This window comes from Acinonyx jubatus, chromosome A3, assembly GCF_027475565.1.
Source record: "Acinonyx jubatus isolate Ajub_Pintada_27869175 chromosome A3, VMU_Ajub_asm_v1.0, whole genome shotgun sequence".
NCBI lineage: Eukaryota > Metazoa > Chordata > Mammalia > Carnivora > Felidae > Acinonyx > Acinonyx jubatus.
Genome location: NC_069388.1, coordinates 3,609,465 through 3,634,971, shown reverse-complemented (window position 1 = coordinate 3,634,971; position 25,507 = coordinate 3,609,465). Strand labels below are relative to the sequence as shown.

The 25,507-nt window shown below is 38.1% G+C and overlaps 1 protein-coding gene and 1 long non-coding RNA gene across 3 annotated transcripts in view; both read right to left on the bottom strand.

The window, feature by feature from the left end:
- SYCP2 (synaptonemal complex protein 2) overlaps positions 1-4,755 on the bottom strand; it is a 57,522-nt gene extending 52,767 nt beyond the window's left edge. For both annotated transcript variants that reach the window (XM_027046576.2, XM_027046577.2), the window contains exons 1-7: positions 4,635-4,755; positions 3,885-3,970; positions 3,581-3,615; positions 2,591-2,733; positions 2,452-2,504; positions 792-837; positions 154-249 (exon numbers count right to left, since the gene is read on the bottom strand). In XM_027046576.2, coding sequence (XP_026902377.2) covers positions 154-249; positions 792-837; positions 2,452-2,504; positions 2,591-2,733; positions 3,581-3,615; positions 3,885-3,958 — 447 coding nt within the window. In that variant the 5' untranslated portion in view covers positions 3,959-3,970; positions 4,635-4,755. The remainder of the gene's footprint in view (positions 1-153; positions 250-791; positions 838-2,451; positions 2,505-2,590; positions 2,734-3,580; positions 3,616-3,884; positions 3,971-4,634) is intronic.
- Positions 4,756-10,926: 6,171 nt separating this feature from the next.
- Positions 10,927-24,633, bottom strand: LOC128311078 (uncharacterized). Its single transcript, XR_008289016.1, has 3 exons — positions 24,354-24,633; positions 12,723-12,784; positions 10,927-11,063 (listed from the first exon to the last, which is right to left on the bottom strand). It is a non-coding gene; the product is annotated as an uncharacterized LOC128311078 (long non-coding RNA).
- Positions 24,634-25,507: the final 874 nt, after the last annotated feature.

Here is a 25,507-nt window from a genome sequence, read left to right as displayed (position 1 = left end):
GGGTTACCATGCTCATCAAAACTATGGGGCTAATACTAAAATCTATTAAAATAGCTAGAAAAATAAACATACAAAAAAATCCACATTCTTAAATTAAGACATTGTAGACGTACATAAACAAACATATAAAATGGTAGATGGAATAAAGCTTACGTCATTATCTCCAGCAACGTAGAATGATAGAGCCTGGCTCCCAAGATTAAAATCTATCCAAAATTCCTCAAGTTTTTCATCTGAAGGTATTTTCAACTAATAAAACAAATATATAAAACTGTTACAGACTATGATTTTAAAAACAACAACAGAAAATGAGGCCTATGTTATGTTCATGGTTCAGTTTTGTTTGTGTGTTTGTTTTTAAGAAAAGAGAAAGGTGAGGAAGATAAAGGGCAGACAAGTAGAGCATTTAAACCAATTTAGAAACAATCAAAAGAAATGCTTCTTTAATATTTTACACAGAAATGAGCTCTAAGAAATCACAAACATTCCAAGTGTAAATAAAGGTTAACAATATCAATCTGAATATATTAATGAATGATAAATCAATTAGTGGGCTTAATTAAGGGAAAGAAAGAAAATCTGAAGCACAGACTTTTATTTAAGTTATCCTTGGCTATAAATATATCACTTCAGAAAACACACACACACACAGAATACTAGACTAGACTAGCTGTATCTGTGATCAAATTATGACTATTTTTAATGTTCTTGTCAATTTATAAGCTGTAATTGACTTGACCCTGGTATCAAAATTCATCCAATAACTAAAACATGTTAAATTCAAAACTCACCTCATGTTTATCAAGAAATGCTGATAAACAAGGAAATGTAAAGACCCTGAAATAAAAAAGTAGTTTGCACTAAAGATTAATAGGCCTTCACAGTGTAATCTTGACCAGCCATAGAGAGCATATCTAGGATCAGAAGGAAATCAGGAAGTAGGCATAACGACGGAAATCAAATCATCTTTTCTTTCTTATTACTTTTTTTTAATGTTTACTTATTTTTGAGAGAGACAAATAGAACATGAGTGGCAGAGGGGCAGAGAGAGGGAGACACAGAATCCAAGGCAGGCTCCAGGCTCTGAGCTGTCAGCACAGAGCACAACGCAAGGCTTGAACCCACAAGAGGCAAGACCATGACCCTGAGCAGAAGGCAGACGCCCAACCCTTATCCTTCTTCATTACATTTTAAAATAAGAGTTTAATGGAAATTTGTTTCTGTGTATTATTTTGAGGATACTACTCAACCTTCCATTCTGACTCGAGTGAGTGTACCAATTTACTTTTCATGCCATTGACTCAGAGTAGAAATTCCTAATTTAGCAGATACTTTCAGTACAGTGGAAGCTCCCATAGGATTTATGTGGGAAAAGAAGAGTAGAAATAAATAATACTGCTGATAAAAATGACCTAGGGGGCGCCTTAGTCTGTTTAAGTGTCCAACTCTTGATTTCAGCTCAGGTCATGATCTCACAGTTAGTGGGTCCAAGCCCCACATCGGGCTCCACACTGACAACATGGAGCCTGCTTGGGATTCTTTCTCTCCCCCTTTCTCCACCCCTCCCCCACAAAAGCTCACATGGTGGCTCCCCAAAAAATAAATAAATAAATAAACTTAAAAAAAAAAAGACTGAATTCACAGAACACTTTCTTGGGCAGATAATATTATGAGCACTTAGCATATGATCATCTAACTTAATTTTCACAACAAACGTACGAGGTAGGTGTTAGTATAATTTTACAGCTAAGGAACTGAGACAAGTAAGTTTAGTACTTTGCCCAACATTACAATAGGAAGAGGAGACCTATAATTCAAATCCAAATAGCATGAGTCCCTGCACTTAACCCTCAGCCTGTCTTTTGTTTCCTAAAGTAAATGTGAACTCACACATCCAATAAATGTATCCTGAGCATCTAAAATACAGTGCAAGACACTGAACTCCAAATACTATTCTTTTGTTACTAACAAAAGTGATAATTATGATAATTACCTTTCATTCATGCCCATTCCCGAGATTAGATAACCTCAGGAAGGTTAGCCTTAGTGTATGTTAATTATAAAAAAATGTATTTGTTTGTCGTATATTTTTATTACAGTACGTGGAGAAAGGAGGTAGCTCAAGTAATATTTATGCCTAGATTTTTATAATAATGCAAATGGAATTCTAAATTATAGTAAATCAATTTCAAACACTCAAAGTTATTAATATTAACTAAAAATGCATGTTTCCTCTAAAAAGTATGAAGTAAAATAAGACCAGTGGAAGATTATTTCAGCCTACCAATGTAGTACCTTATTACACAGTGTTACAATAGGATATTGTTTTAAGTATCTCTGTGCATTTTCCATTCCAACACAACAAATAAATTTTAAAGGTTCAACACTGTGTACTCCCTCTTGAGCTCTAGTTCTTTGTCAGTAAATGGTTGAATACTGTATTATGCTTACCTTCTCTTGTCTCCAAGCATGCCATTTACAAGGTTGAGAAATACTCTGCAATCCTAATTTTAAAAAAAAGAGAGACTTTTAAAAAGCAGAGTGATTTTTAAAAACTGTTGTTAATTTGATATTTTTTTATACTACTCACTGTTTCAAATTCAGAGTCTTTAATTCCTTTAAATGCATTAGCAATAAAATCCATTGAAAACCACTGACATGAAAGTTCCTGTCTTTGTTTTTCTGAAGTCATTCTACACAGTGCTTCTACGATACCTACTTGTAAATCATAATCTTGAAAAAAATCGTTAATATGTTATTTGAAATTGTGAAAAAGAAGCTCACACGTCATCATTTATAAGGTATTAGAACAAGCAGGAGAAAGAAAGAAAACGTTAGTGTAATTCACTCTTTTTTTTGCCATTTTCTTTAGAAGAATTACATCTATCCCATCATCGCAAAAATGAACACAGTCCAAATAATAAGTTTACCAGCAGAAAAAAGGAGTAAAACTTTTCCCCAAAACAGGATATTTAAAAGAAACTCCTAAATATTCAAAGGCTCTGCCATTCCATTATTAGAGTTGTGAATTGCAAAATAACTCATACAATAATCTATAAATCACAGAATCTTTTACTTTTGTACTATGTTTATAGTTATTCCAAAGTACTTTAACCAGTGGTCTGTTCTATATGTAAATCACTACACATCAAAATGTTCTCATATGAAACTGACAAAAGAAAATTTGAGTTCTTCTAATAAACACATTGTTTAAAAACAAACTTATTAGTCCCTAAAATATTAAAACTCCCAATTCCAAATATAAAACACTATTTGAGGAATTTCTTAGGAAAACTAATTCAAATCTATTAGAAAATTAAATTATTATTCATAAATCTACAACAGGCATAAATTATATTTAACAACTCCTATTATCATGCTTAATTATTATTTTAGCCCCATAGATACAGATCATTTCTTATTAGTAATTAAAAATTGCTCAATTGTACAGAGTTTATAATTTCCTCACATAATCTCACTACATTAAAATGTTAATGTTATTTTGACTAAGAAGATATTATATTCTATTAATAAATCTTGAATAATTTCAAATAGGAACATTTGAAAAAAACATACTTACCTCCAGCATCTAAAATCCTTTCTCCCATACTACTCCTGTAAACCAAAATAACAGATCATATACTAAACTAGTATCAATTAAATAGAAAACCCATGTATTTGGGGGGGAAATTTTCACTAAAACTTACAATTGGCTAGTATCACAGATCTCTGCAGGACATATAGCCATAAATTATATTACAAATCTAAAACAGCTTATCAGTTTTAATTATTAATGCAACTCATGGTTGCCTATAGCCTTGTAAAATATCCTTTAAATTATTGACTTGAACCACTAATGAGAGCAATATAATACAAATTATTACATGAGAATAAACATTTCTTGGTCAGAGAGTATTGTTCTGGCGTCTTGAGGCATTCTGTCAAGCATAACATTCATTTTTTTTAGAGCCTAGAAAAGAAAAAAAGATAATCCATTAACTTTATATATTCAGTTATATAAATATATACATGTGTATATTTAAGTATTTAAAGAAATATTCTAGGTATACAAACTTAGGAGCCTATTTAGCACAGCATTTTATGCAGGGAATAGAGAAGGGTGGAGGGAAGAATATAAACTAAAACAGTGAATACAAAAACACATGACAAGGATATCAAAAATAAAATATACCATGATACCTACACTTATCAAAAACAGAATACCATGAGTCCAGTTCTACTCTTTGCAATAAGACATAGGTTTTCTATCACTCTATTTTAAGAACTAAAGCAAAATTATGATTTGTTCTTACGGTTACCTATACGTACACACATACATATAATAATACAGGTTATTTTTAGGATTTAAATACTGAGAACTCCTAATATCTGGATGGTTGAACTTATTTTCATCTGAGCTATGTGTACATAAACCCAGATGGCTATGACTATTCAATAAATATTTAGGTAACATTTATTCATCATTTCAGGCAATAAATTAAGACAGCAGAAATACAATACATAATTAATTGAATACCAAGATAAAATGATTATTCAATTTGATGAATTGCTACTATATTTTCTTCACTTTCTCATTTTTAGGTTTTAAAAGAAAATCTAACAAATGACTTTACCTCTTGCTGAATACAAATATTCACTCTTGAGTCAATAACCAGGACACAGATTTGAGGTATAAAATTTTCCGCTACTTGCCTTTTACCTGAAAGTGTTAAATCATTAATAAATGTATATTTTAAACCATTTTAAATGACAGTCTTTTCTTATTTGAGTTAATGAAAGAATGCACTAGTTCAGACATGGCCCACTGTCTAGATGGGCATCAGAAAACATGAAATCCAATCCTACCTCTTCTATGAACTAGCTCTGTGGCTCCGAAGAAACACCATTCAACAGAATGACTCATCTTAATGGCAAAGGAAAAACCCCAGATTCAGCTTCTCCTTTTGGGCACCTAAGGCAGTACTGACTTATAGTTCAAGAGTTGAAATTTCTATAGTGAAGTTCTTATGAAAACAGGCCTCATGAATTTAGTCATACAGTAAAACCTTGGATTAAAAGTAACTTGTTCTGCGAGTATTCCACAAGACAAGCAAACATCTCTAGTAAATTTTAACTTGATAAATGAGCAAGGTCACGCAATACGAGTCGTACGTGATGCCGAATGTCACCTGATCACAACCAGCCAATGGGTCTTCTCTCTCTTTCTCTCTCTGAAGGATCATGGGTGACCATCTCCCATGCTCACGTGCTCAGTTTCAAGATGTGGTATTTGGCAGAAATCAGTGATTATTCAGGACATTGGAAGGTGCCCACAATTGGTGCTAGTGTATTTTTTGTCATTTTGAAGCACCTATGGACAGTCCTTTGCTTTTCCAGGCAAGAGTGAGCTTAGGAATGCTTTGCTTCATTCTAGGTCAGTCTGCCTACAGATATAGATCCTTTCCTCTGCTGCCGTATTGCCAGTGACATTATACAGTATATGGCAAGAGTTTATTAATACCGTAGTCAACATCGGGCGAGCGTATACAATGGCTCCCAGCAGAAAAAGGCTGAAAAGAAAGGTGGTTAGAAGAAGAGAGGATTATGGTGGAAGTTAAGAAGGAAACCATCGAGAAGTACGAATGAGGTATGCAGTGGCCAAAACTGCAAGATTTTGTAAGAAGTCTACGTCTGCATCTCGTCTGTAGAGGAAGAGGAGAAGAGGAAGAGGAGAAAAGGCAGAGGAATCCCTCACCTCAAATGAAATTAGGGAGATGTGTAAAATGTGGGAAAAAGTACAACATTTTGTAGAACATCACCACCCGAATAAGGCTGTAGCAGTGCAAGCGATGAATCTGTTTAACGACAATGCAATGTCACACTTCTGCAAAATCTTCTAAAGAAGGCAAAAGTAAGTGTCATTGGATAAGTTCCTTGATTAAGTTGCACAAAAAGAAAAAGATTCCATAGATAGCAGTGATGCAGTCAGTGATAGAGAAAGCTGTCCTACACAATTACCTTCCTCTCTCTTCTCTCCTTCATCCACGCCACAAAAGTTTTCAAAGGTAAATGCAGGTTCATTTGTGTATTTTTCTTTATATTTTGTATTTTATAATTTTGTACTATATTACAATATCATAATCATTTTTATATGAATATTTTTGGGTTGTGGAACAAATCATCTGAGTTTCCATTTCTAACAGGGAAATTCACTTCGATATACAAGTGCTTTGAATTACAAGCATGTTTTCGGACTGAGTTATTCTCATAAACCAAGGTTTTACTGTATACTGTAAATTCCATAATGGCCATAAACTCTTGTCGATATAAAGATCTAAATATTTGAGCTTTTTCTAAAAGTTAACCCTATTCTCAAAAGAGCAGGCTTTATCAATACTAAATATATTCAGAGGAATTTGCCACATGCTATTTTATAATGCAAAGATAAAAAATAATTTTAAATAATGGCAATACTGCAACAGAAAATATACAAATTTCCAAAGTGACTACATTGAAGGAAAAAAAAAATCATTCAATGAGATAAAAAGATATAATGATTGGGGCGCCTGGGTGGCTCAGTCGGTTAAGCGGCCGACTTCAGCTCAGGTCATGATCTCACGGTCCATGGGTTCGAGCCCCGCGTCGGGCTCTGGTGCTGACAGCTCAGAGCCTGGAGCCTGTTTCGGATTCTGTGTCTCCCTCTCTCTGACCCTCCCCCGTTCATGCTCTGTCTCTCTCTGTCTCAAAAATAAATAAATGTTAAAAAAAAAAATTAAAAAAAAAAAGATATAATGATTTACTTAAAAATTTTTTTGATTACTTCATACTCACTGGTGCCCTAGGATGGTTTTCTTCCCTAAAAACTTAAGAATTTAGACTAGACTGTTAAATCAACTGCAAAGCAATCAATGAAAAGGTAGCATCAACTACCATTGAAATAAATAGCAATTGAGCTTTTCAAAGGTTTTGGTTTTGAAGGCAAATTGTTCCTTTATTTACAAACAATTCACCAGCCTCAATGACTAATCCTAGGTAATTCTTCCTCAACCAACAGAGATAAAATAATTTGGACTGATTGCTTGGCACAAAAAAAGGGCTACTCACAAGTGAGGATGAGTTGTAATGTGTTCTCTATTTTGAAAATTTTGTCCCATTAGATCAAGAGTTGGCAAATTATGGCCCACAAACCAAATCCACCCCACTGCCCATTTGTATGGCTGTATTACTCATCAGCAGGTGACTCTGTGGAAATATTTGATTCAATCATGTTTCACTGAACCAGCAGTAGCAAAGCGAATTTCATTCTACTCTCATGAACTTAGCCAACATCAGTTACCACTGAATGGTTTCTGTAATTAATTAGCATGGGCTGCAGAGTTGATGTTTCTTAATGAATCTGACACAAAATTACAAGGCAAAATCATGCTGATATGACAAACTTATACTTCACTGAAGTCATTTCAATGAAACTAAGGTTATCTGAATCACAAGTTATGCTAAACTGTTTTATACATTTCCCACGCTGTCAAAAATTAAAACAAGGAGTGACATCTCCATTCTCACACAAATTTACAGGAGTACATTTTTTCCAAACTCCAGCTGCAGGTTGAGCAGCATTTTTGGACACTGACAAAGTGCAAAGGACATTCCCATATTTCAAAACCCATTTAAATGTGCAATTGAGGGGGGTCTACCTAACCTTCAGTTGACAGTCATTCATCTGCATGCAATGACATTCTAAAAAGCAAATATTAAGAAAGGAATCTAATCTTCTACAAATGCTTTCCAAGTGATGAACACGCTCAATTAAAAATCATGCTCATGAACTGATATTTGGCATTATCCACATGAAGAGACAGTTTCTAATATACATAAAATCTCATTACAGATAAGCATAAAAAATGAACATTTGCAATGAATTCTGATAACAGCAAACACTAACTCTGAACCGTAATTAAGTGAAATGTCATCCCCTCAAGAGTACTATTCTCATTAGTTGACCTATTACAGAAACATTGTACTCAATTTTATAATATTTTGAATTGTATAAATAAAACATCTGTGGATATATATTTTCTTGTTATATAAGTGGCTATATAATATTCTCACTTTCTTTTTCTTGGTCCTAATATAAAGCTTATAATGTTTACTATCTGTCCCTTTACAGAACAAGGTTGTTGATCCCCAAATTAACTAGTAGATTCCTAATATTAGCACAATACTATGAGGATTGCAAAATTATACTAAAACTCTAATAGGAAATTATTGATTTAATAGAAGTAAAATGCTTATTATACCTTCATCATTGAAGTCATGTATGACCTGAAAAAAAAGTGAATAATATTTAGTTTGTAATTTACTATCTTATAAGCCATTAAAAATAGTATTAAAATAACAGATCACATTGGAACTCACCATGTAATTATTTAACTTTTATTTATTAACTATTTAATTACATTAATCAGGATAAGTGCTTTAAACAATCTGAATAGAGTACTTAAATCAAGTCACTAGCCAATTTGTTAGTGACTTTTAGGCTCAGAACATATAGAACACAAATTGTTTTTTAAGTAAACAGACTTGTATGATTAGTTAATCAATGTGATTTTTACCATCAAAAGATCAAGTAAGTCTTCTATCATATTTATAGCTGCCTCATCTTTGGAATTTCCTCGACTGAGAATAATCTCCTTGGATTTTTCAAACCAGGCAACCATGTAAAAAAAGAAATGTGCATATTAATTACTTTGAATTCAATTTTAATAATTTTAAGAATGTACTTATCTTTGCATAAACAGTAAACCTAGGAATAAAGAAACATCAAAAATAAAAATTCCAGTATTATATGAAAATAAGTTTATGTTTTTAAACATCTTTCTTGTTTTCATTTTTTGGTATCTCACCATATTTTTCCATTGTTTAGATGGGAATAGATGAACTAATCCTAATTCTAGGTAGACCACCTTTCTTTTCCCCTTCAAATACCTAGTTCAGGTACATTCATTAACAGATAAAAATAAATTTTCATCATATATTAGATTATTTTGGCATTATCACTATTTGAAAAGTTTTAGTATTATTTTATTGAATTTTTAAAAATTTTTGTAACATTTTATTCATTTTTGAGAGACAGAAAGAGACAGAGTGTGAGCAGGGGAGGGACAGAGAGAGAGAGGGAGACACAGAATCCAGAGCAGGCTCCAGGCTCTGAGCTGTCAGCACAGAGCCCGACGCGGGGCTCGAACTCATGCACTGTGAGATCACGACCTGAGCCAAAATCAGATGCTTAACCAACTGAGCCACCCAGGCGCCCCTTAATGAATTTGTTTTAATGAATTATTTTATTTTAATGAATTCAGATATTTGAGTAGATATTACATCCCAGGTACTGTTCTCAGTGTTAGGTACACAGAAACGAACAACACAAATAAAAATCAATATCCCACATTCTAGCATGGGAAGTAGAAAATAATATAAAAAGAAAAACAAATAATGCTAGATAGTAAACAGATAAAGCATGCAAAGGCCTCAGGGAGTCTTGTGATCTCAAATTCACATGATTATCAAGGAGCCTATGTACAGAATGTCCTTTTGATCTTCATCTTTGTAACACGTAGCACAGGTTATAGAAACATTTATTTTATCTAAAAGTTTTTATAAAGTTCTCAAATTTCTTTTTCAACGGTTTGAGCTGTTAATTTTATTAAACGACACACCTTTAATCATACTCCCTCACATCAACATCACACATTTTGTACTTATCTTCTGGACTAGTCCTTGTTTTATCATAGTTAAAAGTCCGGCTTGCCCCAATATACTGATATTTTTACCACATCTTCCAAAAGAAACAAAAATGGTTGAAACAGTTTGGATGTCCTTTTTATTAAGCTCCTGAAACAAAAGGATACATGTAAACATCTGTAAACACAAAACAGTACAGAATTGGCATTGTGCTAGGAGCTTTATAATCCTCACAAATCCTGTAAGTTTGCCATTATCCTAATGTCCATATTGCAAAGTACAAAAGTGTGGTTTAGGAGAGCACTAGGGTGGCCTAAAGCCACCCAGCCAATGAGTGACAAACTCAGTATAAAAATGCAGATTTGTATAAATTCCTGCAACTTTAGACTATGATGCAATGCATCAGTTACCTTCCATTCTACAAAGCTCTATGTATGTAACTAAAGGATAAAAGAAATTTTTACTCAATTTTTAGATTCATGATAACAAATCTCCTACTGGGGGAGACTGTCAATACTCACTTTTTCTCATGTATAAAAATACCTTACATATGATAAATCAAGTCCAAGGTTGTAGATAATTTTTGTTTTATTTGTTTTATTTTTGAAAACACCAAGCTCTGGCCCATAACATGAAGAATATGCTGATGGCTTTTTAAAAAGTTGCTCAAACTTCAAACAGGTAGACTATTTTTCCCCAGTTTAGGTAACAGTTAATAATTATGGGATCACTATGTAAACATAGCTTTGTGTATGTTGTATTTAGAAAACAGCAGACCGATATGTTACTTGGGATTCCTCAGGCTTTTTTTGGTTTTTAATGAGCACTTACTGGGGCACCTGGGTGGCTCAGTCGGTTAAGTGTCTGACTTTGACTCAAGTCATGATCTCGTGGATCATGAGTTCAAGCCCCACATCGGGCTCTGTGCTGACAGCTCAGAGCCTGGAACCTGCTTCGGATTCTGTGTCTCCCCCTCTCTCTGCCCCTCTCCTGCCCATGCATGCTCTCTCTCTCTCTCTCTCTCAATAATAAATATTTAAAAAAATGAGCACTTATTTATATAACTATAACCGAATTTGCCAAAGCCTTTTTATTCATTTTTTCCAATGGAATATTTCTTCCTAGAAAGTAGAGTGCTATCTAATAATTTCAATAATCATTCAAAGAAAAGGAGTACTTACCCTGCATACAAGGTCATCCAACTTGTGTAAAAATTGCTTGCTGCATTTAATCTTTACATCTTCACAAACACCAATTTGTAAAAGTGTTTTTAAAGGTTTGAAATCATTTTTTCTTAAAGCATCATCAATGCATTTTTCCAACTGCTAGAGAAATATAGTTAATGGCACATATATTGAATCAAAACCAAAATTATCACCTTATGCAGTCTAGTCTTCACATGAAAATTCTCAACAGATCTTATGTCAATTCACTTTATTAAAAAAAACACCTGTACACTATTAAGTTTGAAGTAACAGAGATCAAGTTTCTTTGATAATAGCCAAGATTCTATATAAAATATATATATTCTAATAATTTTCCATTTCACATCCTTTAAAGTCATCAGTACGATGAATTAAAAAAAAAAAAAAAAAAAAAGACCCAGGGCACCTGGGTGGCTCAGTCAGTTAAGAGTCGGACTTCAGTTCAGGTCATGATCTCACAGTTTATGAGTCTGAGCTCCATGTCGGGCTCTGTGCTGACAGCTTGGGAGTCTGGAGCCTGCTTGGGATTCTGTGTCTCCCTCTCTCTCTGCCCCTCCCCCGCTCACACACTCACTCTCCCTCTTTCTCTCTCTCTCCTACCCCCCCCCCTCAAAAAATAAACATTAAAAAAAGTTTAGGATGCGCCCGGGTGGCTCAGTCAGTTGAGCGTCCGACTTCGGCTCTCAGGTCATGATCTCGCGGTCTGTGAGTTTAAGTCCCGCATTGGGCTCTGTGCTGACAGCTCGGAGCCTGGAGCCTGTTTCAGATTCTGTGTCTCCCTCTCTCTCTCTGTCCCTCCCCCACTCATGCTCTGTCTCTCTGTCAAAAATAAACATTAAAAAAAATTTAAGTTTAAAACAAAGACCCTATTAATAAAAGAAGTGAAATAAACTATATAGTAACTAATACTTAACACCATGGAGAAAACCCTAACACATCCGAGTGTAAATTTCTTAATGAGGTTTAGTTTTTTAAAAATGCTTAAAGACAGACAAAAGCACTGTTTGGAAACCACAAGTCAATACAATTTAAGAATTCACTTAGTATCCTGTGCACTTTTTAACTTTTACAGAATCCACCATCCTTACTACTAAAGCATAAACCACTAATAAGGAATTTTTATACTACAATCTAAACCTCAGATTTGGTGGTAAACTACATACACATTAAATACATATATTAAAACTTTTTACCTAAATGATAGTATCTTACAATTCTAAATCCTAACATAAAAATACCCAGGCACTGGCTATATATGCATCACTGTGTAATTCTTGTCAATGTAAAAGGTATATGTAAATAACCAGCATCTTTCATACCTCACAAGTTATAATAGGTTTTGAAAACAAATTTATCAAAAAAAATGAAAGAATAGCATTTCATTTAAATTATTCTACTCTGGAGGGGCACCCGGGTGGCTCAATCAGTTAAGCATCCAACTTCAGCTCAGGTCATGATCTCACAGTTCATATGGGTTAAAGCCCTTCGTTGGGCTGTATGCTGACTGACAGCTCCGAGCCTGGAGCCTGCTTCAGATTCTGTGCCTCCTTCCCTCTCTCTGCCCCTCCCCAGCTTGCGCTTGCTCTCCCTCTCTCTCAAAAGTAAATAATATTAAAAAAAAATTTTAGTTAAAAAATGTTAAACTATTGTACTCTTGACCATTTCATAAAAAGAAGTAGGCTTTGTCTTTCCTAAAAATATAGCACTTAACACTTGTAAATAAACCAAAATGATTTTAGGAATTAAAATATTTCCTTTTGGTTTAGGACCACATACCTGGAGATCTGGTCTTATTGGCATTTTGATGTAATTTTAAAACAGCAAGACAAAACAAACACCTATAAAACAAAATATATGCTTTCAATACCTTATAATCTATTCTATATATGTTTATTTACAGTTCAAAAATCTTAACACACATAAATAAGCTTATACCAAAGGCAAATAATTTCTTCAAGTTCCTCACCATTTAAACATGAAATTACACATTTGAATTTGACTAAAGAAGTTTCTGGAAGAAAGCCTGAAGATCATTTATTCAAGCCTTCTCTTTTTGTAGATTACTTAAATAAATGTCCAAAGTCTTGCCGAAAGGTCACAAAACTAGTTAGTGAAAGAATACAAACCTGGACTTTCATGAGCAATTCCTGCTGTATGTGTTTCAACTTTGGGAACAAGAGGAAAACGAATCTTTAATTAATGTGTAAATGAAATTCAGTCTAGTAACCTAATACTCTTATAAGAAGGGGGGAATATCCCAGTACGTTACCAAAGAACAGGATATAAGAGAATAGACAAATACAGAATGAAGGGAATGCGGAAAAGAAAACCTAAGAACATTGTCCCTTCAAAGAAGAATGGAAAACAGGAATGAATTGGGTTACCCTGATTGATTCACAAAAGCATCTAACATTTTCAAATGTAATTTAGATGTTAGCTCTATAAAGGAAAAGAAATACCATCTTTCCTAGACATTATAAGTGGAACAATTTAAAAATAATCTGTACTTAAAGAGCTCTGTAACAGAAACACCAGGAAATCCACCATAGAGAGGCAATTAATTAATCCAAGGTGAATACAGGACCATGTATTCCTAAGAGAACGAGTGGCATTCGTCACAGTCTACTTTCTTGCACACGCTAGTAGAGAAATGTAAGCGCCAACAAGGGCACACATATCAGGCACGGAAAAGGCATGAGTAAAAAATCTCTTATAATTTCAAATTAACTCTAGGGGGAAATATCTGATCCTCAGAGAAACATTCGCTCCATGTTTATTAGGAGCCAAGTCTAATGATGCTTTTGCAGCACTGTGGTAAGTGGCAACAATTCAAAAGTACCCAGATAGGCGTTGGGAATGGGAGGGAGAGTGAAGAATGAATAAATAAAATGTGGTATATGATAATCAATTTTGTAAACGTAACAGATGAACCAGAATTTTAGATATCTGCAGTCAAGTTAAATTAAAAAACAATGTTGCCAAATGATACATACTGTGTAATGGCATTTATGTAAAAAAAAGAAACACCGTCTTATGTATGATAATATCTCTAGGTGTGAGTATACACATATTTGCACACATGTTTGTGTGTATTTGTGTGTGTGGTAGGGGGAGATAGAGAAGGAGAGAGGTAGGGGGGAGAGAACGAGAAAGGGAGAGAGGTGGAGGGAGAGGGAGAGAGAGAGAGAGATACCTGTACCATTTCAGGACAGTTGGAAAGTTAGCTTACTGGCGAGGAAGAGAAGCGAATTCCACAGAAATGTAACTTGCTATTTGTCAGAGGCAGGCTTTACTTGTAATTTATGCTTACGTGACTTTTTAAAAGTACAATAAATTCTTGCCAAAATATAGGTAAGTGGAATCCAAAACATGGGAGATGTAAAATGTGGGTGGGGTTATAGTGAGGGGACAAAAATGACCAAGGCCAGCCTCGATAGTTAAGCAGGTGGGAAGTCTAGCTGGCTCCATCCAAACCTGTTCAGGGGCCAGCTGTGATTTTGTCCCCCCTGGTTGTGCTTGTCTGCTCTGGCCTCTATTGTATACTAAAGGGGCAATTCTAGGTCTGTGGCTAGCTGGGAATTCCAATACACCAGCAAGGATTCCAAGATCTCTAAGTAGCTGGAAGTCATTTTGTCACTCTGCCTAACTCAGAGAGATATGGCCCAGAAAATATTGGAAATGCAGGGATTCACTGTTTGCGTCCCCAATTCCGAAGAAGGGGTTTATCGATTTTCTATTTGGCTTAACTCTTTAATTCTCCCCAGGCCATCACAGAAGATAGAAATTTAGGTTGGTCCTGTTAGAGAAAGTTTTACTATACACTTACAAGATTTTAGTCCACCCCCCCCACAAACTTGCTTCATATATAGAAAATAGTGGGGGAAAGACATGAAAAATATTATCTCAAACACAGGAGTAAAAAATAAGTACTGAAGGTCAACAACCAAATGGGGGTTAATGAGGAACAGCACTGGCTAGAGACGCTTAAGTATCCATTACTGCCACTATTATCATAAGCCTAAAGCTTAGGGGGGTGGCTCTCTGTATAAGGGACTATTCCTTGGGTAATATGATCCAGAATATCACAAGGAAATGAAATGATAAAATGTATACAAGAAAAAGTTGATATATGTGAAAGGGCGGGCCTACGCCAGCCGACTCCATCTTGTTCTGTGTCCTTCACCTTGACCACACCTCCTCCCCTTGAGTAACCCCCCCCCCCTCACCTGCCTAACAGGACTCGACCCTTCCCCAGGACCCTTCCCCAGCCAATCGGCTGAGGCCATAGCCATTACCTCACCAACTGCCCCCAGGCCCCAATAAAACCTTTGTCCTTTTGAAACTCGCTCTCTTTCCCTGGTATCTCACCGCTGCCTCGGTGCAGGTAGGGGATTGAGCTCGAGCTAGCTCGAATAAAGGCTCTTTGCTTTTGCATCGGACTCGGCTCCCTAGTGGTCTTTGGGGATCACGAATTCTGGGCATAACATATGAAGGAGAGATGTAGATATTCCAGTATCTATTCAATAAGAATGCCAAAAATTATCTTAAAAAGACAGTGAGGGTGGTAACAGAATAACAGGCAAGAATTTCCCCAAAATAAACATACACATCCATGAATTTAAGGAGTCCACTGAATCCCAAAGAAGACAAATTTTGAAAAGTACATCTATAAACATTGTGAGGGTATTTCTGAATAATAAAAGAAAAAATCTTAAGTCACAAGAGCAAAAACAACAACATGTTTTCATAATACAATAAATTTAGACATCTGCTACAAAGATAGCTTTAAACTTCCCATCTATTTAGAAACTAAAATATGTGCATGTGAATAGTCCTCATGATATAAAAACAGAGAAATGAATAAATATTTAGTGAATGAGAAAATGTGTATATACAAAAAACTGTAAGACGCAACCAAAGCAATATTTAAAGTGAAATTCATAGACTTGGGCCAATCTACTGAAAAGTGACAAACAGTAGTAGCCTAAAGTAACAGGGTCACAGGGCCTCCAGATGGTAAAGTTATTAAACACTTTACAGTAACTATAAGTACTGTGTACATAAGGATTATTTAAAAAGACTGGGAACTTTGGCAGAGAACTAGAAACTGGGGTGGGGAGTAAGGAAGGCCACAGAAAATGTGAACAAGAACCACATAATTCTAGAAACAAAAAAATAGTCAATAACAAAATTATTTAGAACAAAATAGAAACACATAGATGAATGAAAATTACAGAAATGGGAGCCATATCAGAAAAAAATATCTACAAAGAAACAAAGATACACAAAAATATGGGGAGGGAGACTAGAAGACAGAACAACACAGAGGGTAAATAATAAAGCCCTATGTATCTGTAAATGAAATCCCTGGGAGATAGTGAATGGGGCAGAGGCAATAGCTAAAAAATGATGACTGAGAATTTCCCGAAACCAATAAAAGACATCACTATTGATTCAAAAAGCCCTATGAACCCCAGAAGGAAAAAGAAAAACTATACCCAAGTGTACCACAGAAGACTGCTAACCATCAAATACAAAAACATTAAAAGCTGCCAGAGACTAAAAAAAGACAGCTTACTTTTAAGTAGCCTGATAAGACTGATAGCCGAACAACAGAAACCATGAAAGCCAGAAGGCTTAGAACAGAATCTTCTTTAAAGTGCCTAGGAGGCGTCTGGGTGGCTCAGTCAGTTGAGCATCTGACTTCAGCTCAGATTGTGATCTCGCAATTTGTGGGTTCGAGCCCCCCACGTTGGGCTAGCTGCTATCAGCGAAGAGCCCACTTCAGATCCTCTGAACCCCTCTCTCTCGGCCCTTCCCCCATTCATTCACACTCTCTCAAAAAAGAAAAAATTTTTAAAGTGTCTAAAGATCAGACTTAACCTACACATTAGACCAGATGGACCTAACAGATTCATACAGAATATTTCTTCCAACAGCAGCAGGATACACATTCTTCTCAAGTGCACATGGAACATTCTCCAGCATAAGTCATATGTTAGGCCACAAAACAAGTCTTAGGAAATTTTTAAAAATGTAAATCATATCAAGCATATTTTCCAACCACAATGATATGAAACTAAAAATCAATTACAAGAGGGGCGCCTGGGTGGCTCAGTCAGTTGAGCATCCGACTTCAACTTAGGTCAGGATCTTGTGGTTCGTGGGTTCAAGCCCCGCGTCAGGCTCTGTGCTAACAGCTTGGAGCCTGGAGCCTGGAGCCTGCTTTGGATTCTGTGTCTCCCTCTGTCTCTGCCTCTCCCCACTCATGCTCTGTCTCTCCCTGTCTCTCTCTCTCTCGCTCTCTGAAAAATAAACATTTAAAAAAGTCAATTATGAGAAGAAAACCAAAAAAAAACAAACAAACCCACAATTATGTGGAGATGCTTCTGAACATGTTTCTGAACAGCCAACAAAATCAAAGGAGAAATTAAAAAAAAAATACCTTGAGACAAATGAAATGAAAAAACAACAAAACAAAAATTATGGAACACAGCAAAAACAATTATTAAAAATATTTCTTTATTTTGAGATGAGGGAGAGGGCAGCGAGAGGGAGAGAGAGAATCTCAAGTAGGCTCTAAGCCTGACCTGGGGCTCAATCCCACAACCCTGGTATCATGACCCGAGTCAAAATCAAGAATCGACTGAGCCACCCAGGTGCCCCATTTTTAAAAATGTTTGCAAAAACAGTTTTAAAAGATAAGGTTACACTGAAAAACACTTACAGTAAAAGAAAAAAAGATCTTAAATAAACAACTTAAACTTACACCTCAAAGAACTAGAAAAAGGAGAAAAAACTAAGCCCAAAGATAGTAGAAGGAAAGAAATAACAAAGATCAGCGTGGAAATGAAGGACACAGAGACTTAAAACACAATAGATCAATGAAAATAAGAGCTGGATTTTTGAAAAGATAAACATAATAGACAAACCTTTAGCTAGAGTTCCCAAGGGGAAAAAAAGAGGACTCAAATAAAATTATAAATGAAAGATACATTACAATTGATATCACAGAAATATAAAAAAATCATAAGACACATTAACAATTACATGTCAATAAATTGGACAACCTAGAAGAAATGAAACCTAGAAGAAACATACAATCTAGAAAAATACAAGACTGAATTGTGAAAAAATTCAAAATCTCAACAGATCAATCACTAGTAAGGAGACTGAATCCGTAAGTAAAAACCTCCCAACAGGGGGGCCTGGGTGGCTCAGTCAGTTGAGTGTCAGACTCCAGCTCAGGTCATGATCTTGTGGTTTGTGGGTTTGAGCCCCTCTTTGGGCTCTGTGCTGACAGCTCAGAGCTTGGAGCCTGTTTCGGATTCTGTGTCTCCCTCTCTCTCTGCCCATCCCCCACTCATGTTCTATCTCTCAAGAATAAACAAAATGTTAAAAAAAAAAATTGAGGGAAAAAAACAAAAACAAAACAACTCCCAACAAAGGAAAGTCCAGGGCAAGAGGCTTCACTGGCAAATTCTACCAAACATTTAGAGAAGAACTAACACCAATCCTTCTCAACCTCTTCCCAAAAACAGAAGAGGAAGGTACACTTCCAATTATGAGTTAGCATTCTCTTGATACCAAAGCCAGACAATGACACTACAAGAAATTACAAAGTACTGAAAGAAGAAACTACAAACACAAATTCTACAGCCAGCAAAAATACTATTCAAAATTAAAGGGAAGAGGTTTAGAGGAAACATACCTCAACATAATAAAGACTCCTACATGGAAAATGCACAGCTAACCTCATACTCGATGGTGAAAAACTGAGAGCTTTTCCCTTAATGTCAGGAACAAGACAAGGATGTCCACTCACACCACTTTTATTCAACACAGTACTGGAAGTCCTAGCCACAGCAATCAGACAAGAAAAAGAATAAAAGGCATTCAAATTGGCAAAGAAGAAGTAAAACTCTCATTATTTGCATATGACACGGTAGTATATATAGAACACTCTGAAGACTCAACCTAAAACTACTAGAACTGATAAATGAATTCAGTAAGGTCGCAGGATACAAAATCAACATACAGAATTCTGTTGCATTTCTACACACTAATAACAAAGTAGCGGGAGAGAAATTTACAAAACAATTCCAGGGGCGCCTGGGTGGCGCAGTCGGTTAAGCGACCGACTTCAGCCAGGTCACGATCTCGCGGTCCGTGAGTTTGAGCCCCGCGTCAGGCTCTGGGCTGATGGCTCAGAGCCTGGAGCCTGTTTCCGATTCTGTGTCTCCCTCTCTCTCTGCCCCTCCCCTGTTCATGCTCTGTCTCTCTCTGTCCCAAAAATAAATAAACGTTGAAAAAAAAAATTTAGAAAACAATTCCATTTACAATTGCACCAAAAATAATAAACACCTAGGAATAAACTTAAACAAGGAGGTAAAAGACCAGTACTCTGAAAACTATAAAACACTGATGAAAGAAATTGAAGACAGACACAAATAAATGGAATGATACTAGGATAGGGAGAGCAAATATTATTAAAATGTCCTTACTATTCAAAGTCGTCTCCAGATTTAATACAATCCCTGTCAAAATACCAAGAACGCTCTTCACAGAACTAGAAAAAATAATCCTAAAATGTGATTGAACCACAAACACCCCAAATAGCCAAATCAATCTTGAAAAAGAAGAAAAATGGAGGTATCACAATCCCAGATTTCAAGGCATACTACAAAGCTGTAAAAGAGAAGTCAAAATTGTATGGTACTGGCACACAGACACATGGATCAATAGAACAAAACAGAAAACCCAGAAATAGGGGTGCCTGGGTGGCTCAGTTGGTGGAATGTCCCACTATTGGTTTTGTTTGGCTCAGGTCATGATCTCACAGTAGTGAGATTAAGCCCCATGTCCGGCTTTGCACTGAGCATGGAGCCTGCTTGCAATTCTTTCTCCTTCTCTCTCTGCCCCTCCTCTGCTTGTGTGTACTCTGTCTCCCCACTAAAAAAAAAAAAATTAATTAAAAAAAAAAAGCCCAGAAATAAACCTACAATTAAATGGTCAATTAGTCTTTGACAAAGGAGGTAAGAATATGCAATGTGAAAAAGACCGTCTCTTCAACAAATGGTTCTGGGAAAACTGGACACCTACATGCAAAAGAATGAAACTGGACCACTTTCTTATACCATACGCAAATATAAATTCAAAAATGGATTAAAGATCTAAATGTGAAATATGAAACCATAAAAATACTAAAAAGAGCACAGGCAGTAATTTCCCTGAAATTAGCCATAGCAACATTTTTCCAGATAGGTCTCCTAAGCCATGGAAAACAAAATAAAAAATAAACTACTGGGACCGCATGAAAATAAAAGGCCTGCACAGCAAAGAAAACAATCAACAAAACAAAAAGATAACCTACTGGACGGGAGAAAGGTATTTGCAAATGATATTATCTGATAAGGGGTTAGTATCCAAAATATATAAAGAACTTATACAACATCAAAAACACAATCCAGTCAAAAAATGAGCAGAAGACATGAATATAGACATTTCTCCAAAGAAGACATACAAGTCGCCAACAGACACATTGAAAAGATGCTCAACATCATTCATCTTTGGGAAATGCAAATCAAAACCACCATGAGATATAACCTTACACCTGTCAGAATGGTGAAAATCGACAACACAAGAAACGACAAGTTTTGGCAAGGATGTGGAGAAAAAGGAACCTTTCTGCAGTGTTGATCAGAATGCAAACTGGTGCAGCCAGTGTGGAAAACAGTTCCTCAAAAAAGTAAAAATCAGGGTGCCTGGATGGCTCAGTCAGTTGAATACCCAACTTTTGGTTTCAGCTCAAGTCATGATCCCAGGGTTGTGGGATTCGGCCCCACGTTAAGCTCCACGCTGAGCATGGAGCCTATTTGCAATTCTTTTTTTCTCTTTCTCTCTCTCTCCATCCCTCTCCCCCATTCACCCACTCTCTCTCTCCCTTAAGAAAAAAGAAAGGAAGAAAGAAAGAAAAAATAGAACTACCATATGATCCAGTAATTCCAATGCTGGGTCATTACCCAGAGTACGAAAACACTAATTCGAAAAGATCTATGTACTCCTATGTTTACCGCAGGATTATTTATAGTAGGAAAATTATGGAAAAAGCCCAAGTGACCATGGATAGATGAACAGATACAGAAGATGTGGTATATATACACATGTACGTATGCGTGCGTATGTATATATGTACATACATATGTATGTAGTAGAATATTACTCAGACATAAAAAAAAAAAAAGAAATCTTGCCACTTGCAACAATATGGATGGATCTAGAGGGTATAATGCTAAGTGATGTAAGTCAGAGAAAGACCAATACCATATGATTTCAGTCATATATGGAATTTAAGGAACAAAACAAACAAAGGAAAAAAGAGACAAAAAACAGACTCTTAAATATGGAGAACAAACTAGTGGTTCCCAGAGGGAAGGAGAGTGGTGGGATGGGAGAAACAGGTAAAGGGGATCAAGAGTACACATATTGTGGTGAACACTGAGTAACATGGAGAATTGCTGAATCCCTATATTTTATGCCTGAAACCAATGCAACCCTGCACATTAGTTATACTGGAATTTAAAAAATTTTTAAGTAAGATAAAATATAAAATTGAAGGGAAGAATAATCTTTTTTGATAGTAAAACATATTACAAAGTCACAATTACCAAACAAAAAAACAACAGTGTTAAGAATAGGAAACAACTGGACCAATAAAACAAAACAGAATGCAAATGCACACCCCATGCATGTATTGTAAGTTCATGTATACATAAAGCTTCATAAATCAGAGGGAAAAGGCAAACTAGTTGATAACTGGTATTAGGAAAACTGACTTACCACGTGAAAACAAATTAGACCTCTATCTCCCACCATTCACAAAAATAAAGTCTAGATGAATTAACTATCCAATGTAGTAAGTGTTTAAAAACTACTAGAAGGAATACATACAGGAGAATATCCCAATGACCTTGAAATACAGAGGCATCTAAGACACAAAAAGTATAAAGCATAAATATAGGAGCTTTTTGTACATCACTGTCTCTCTCTTACACACACACACACAATTTTATTAAGGAGCACACAGGAATCTCTATTCATTCAGAATCCAGAACTGGCCCAGCAAGTCCTAGAGCCAGGAACACATTAATTCTTGTAATTCACCATCTTCAGGCCCCAGAGAAACACTTTCCTTGCCTACGCCCTTGGAAGAAGGGGACTTTAGTTAATTACACTATTCTGTTTATTTTATATACCTTAGAATCTTCTATTTTAAAAGTTTAAAGGCGTGGGGGGGAGGCTAAAACAATGCTGAGAAGGTTGCAGGTTGTGCTGACACTGACACTTTTGTTTCTGCTTTAGAATGGAGGTAGAATTTGAGAAACCTAAGTGCTCAAGTATGAGAAAAGACATTAATTCACTGTCAAATCCTTCTGTTAGCAGAACAAGAATACAGCTGATTCTTGCATAATGAAGAACTGATCCTTAACAGTGCCAAATGCCCATTTTCTTGCTTTTCTTTGCATTTCAACTTGTGGCTCTACAAGTACCAGCAACTCCGTGCACAGCTGCGCATGGTGACTGAGGAACATCTTGTAGTTCTAAGCGATTCATAGTATTCTTTAATTTGTACACATGTAAATCTAGACATAAATTGCATGAGCATAATATGGATTCTATCATAGCAGAGGGCAAGTAAACACTAGAATAATGACTGAGTTTATGTTTATAAAAAATTTAGTAAGATTCAATTATTCAAAAATAATTTCAGCATATTAAAAGAATTTTAAGATTAATGTTCATTAATAATTTGTATTTTATCTTAATCTTAAGAGAATTTTAATATTTCAAAATTTTTTAAGGAAAAGTATTTTTATACTGTCATGTTCCTATGACAATATTCTCAAATTAGATTTTGAAAGCAATTACATATTGTTTTAATCCTTAAATCATACTGTCCATAAAACACAAAAGTAAAAGTCTTGATTGTAACATATTGGTGATTTATCCAAAATTAAAAATTATGGCATATAGAACTTCTGACTTACATAGATCGATATTTCATTACCTATCCAAAATTCACCAGTCCATCACCAAAGATTCAGTTAATCTTTGATATTTTGCCAACATTCAATCATAAAAATAATAGCTTTACACATATTTGTCTATTTTATTGCGATGAAGGTATATCTGTAAAACTGAAGACTAGAACATTTTATTTAACATTTGAAAACTTGGTTAAAAAGTTTAAATACTTAAAATATATTTTAGGGACATCAATTTGTACTCTTTTCCTAGGGCCAGCAACTTTGGGGGCAGGCATGCCTACGTCCTTATTGCTTTTCTGCCTCCCCAAATAAAGCAATTTGGATTTGAATCTAAAACGTACTTTACGAAGTACTCTTGAGACGTGAAATACAGCAAAAATCACTTACGGCCAAGAGGCACAAAAATGCTAACAAGATGGTTTAGTTCCTAGACTACCTTCCTGCAAGATGTCAGCCAAGGAAAACTGATTAGGATCTACGCAGGTCGATTGAAAGGGCGAAAACTAAACAATCCGGTGACCTGTCCCTCCGTCGCAAGGCCGAATGCCTACTGGCCTCAAGAGAGCCAAAAACTGAGCACCGTTCATTAAACAAGCCAGACATTTGCAGCTGAGTGATTAAGGCCGACTCTAGAAGGAAACAAAGGGGATACACTCAACTGCCAGAACGAGTGACCCCCTCCTAAAATATCCTTCCGAGGTACCACGCAACAGAACGGGAACACCAAGAGGACGTAAGAAACCCGGCACAGAACACTTTTCACAGAGAGTGTGGGGCTGTGTGTCCAAGCAGGCTTTGAACCTCGGTCCACTTAGGGGCAAGACAGAACCAGTGAGGTGATGGATGCGAACACGCAGGCGGATGAGGACGGAGGTTTGAGAAACGACCAGACAACTTGACAAACAGGAGGGGCGTGTACTTTCCCCGCAAAGCTGAACAGACACTTAGCAGCCCGGGATCAACACAAGGTCCCCTCCAGCACGGCCCGATGGCTCACATTTACAAATGCAAAGAGGAGGCCGACCCCGCCCGAGGGACGGGAGGAAGGGGGGGGGGGGTGCGCAACGGGGGGCGGGGGCGACGGGATGGAGACAAGGGAGGACGGAGGAAGGGGGAGGAGGACCGGGGGGGGGGGGTGCCGGAGACCGGGGATACGGGGTGGGGAACGGTGTAGACGGGAGGGCAGGGGTTGGGGGTAGGGTCGGGGGTCTGGGAAACGGGAGGACGGGTGCGCGCGGGGGGCCGGGTGGGGGTGACGGGGTGGGCGGGCCGGGGGGCCTAAAGGACGGGAGAGGAGCGAGCACCACCTTTCTGAAACGTTAACCCCCACTGTGTCATCAAACCCCCGTGATGGTATTACCATGGAGGCCAGCACGCGCTCCCATTTTATCCGAGCAGGGCAGGCGGCGCTCAGGGAGAAGGCCGCACGGGGCACGGAAGGCCAGGGAGGGGAGCACGTTGGCCACCGCTAGCCGGCGCGCGGAAACGGCACCCGCAGATGGAAGCTCTACCAGCCCAGCCCCGCACCCCAGCGGGGAGCGCGGACCACCCCGCCACACCCACGCCAACGGCGGCCAGCACGCCCCCACCGGCGTCCCCCGACAGGCGGCACGCGGACCCGGCGGGGCCCCGCCCGGATCCTCCCGGCCCACACCAGCCACACCCACGCCTGGGCTGCCGGCACGCCCCCACCGGCGTCCCTCGAGGGGCGCAACGCGGACCCGACCCCGCCCAGCTCCGCCCCGCCCAGCTCCTCCCGGCCCACTGCGCGGTCTGCGCGAGGCCGGCCCGGCGGGGGTCCGCCTCGCAATCCCGCCACCACGCCTACCAAGTCGTTTTCACAACGGCTCCGCCTCAACCGTCGGGAGATGGCCGCCCCCCCCCGCCCCCGCCCCCGCCGCCAGAGGCCGGCCCGGTGCCGCGGTCCTTCTCCACATAGCCCCGCCCATCAGAGTGGCCCGCCACGGCCCCCGGCTCAACCTGCGGCTGGAGAAGGCCTCCGCGTCGCGCCCACGGAGCCACCGTTACGGTCGCCGTCCCGCCCCGCGTCTCAGGCCTCAGCACCTCACCTCAGGAGGCCGACGGAGAGCGGGAAGCGTCTGCCCAATCGGCGCCGCCTGCGTGCGGGACCCCGTCCTATCAGCGCGGCACGCAGGCCAGGCTCCGCCCCTCGTGCCCGTCAGCGACGCCGGGGTCGCCTGAGGCGGGGGGGCGCGCGATTCCTGGCCTTACTGGGTAGGTGGACTGCGGCGCCTAGGCCACGAGCCCTGCCCCTGCCCCGGCCTCGCGGACGCGCCCCAGGAGCCCTGACTCGCCTCTGCAGGATGCCGGTCGGCCCCAGGAGACTCCCTGGCTATCCACCACCACTCTGGACGTCGACGGCTGGACGGAGCCGCAGAGACCCGGGGTACCAGCCTAACCCGCGAGGGGGGCGAGGGTCCGACTCCCTGGAGGAACACACACTGTGGCCCGCGGACGACCGCAGAGGCAGGGCGGGCGGGTCCCCACTGACTC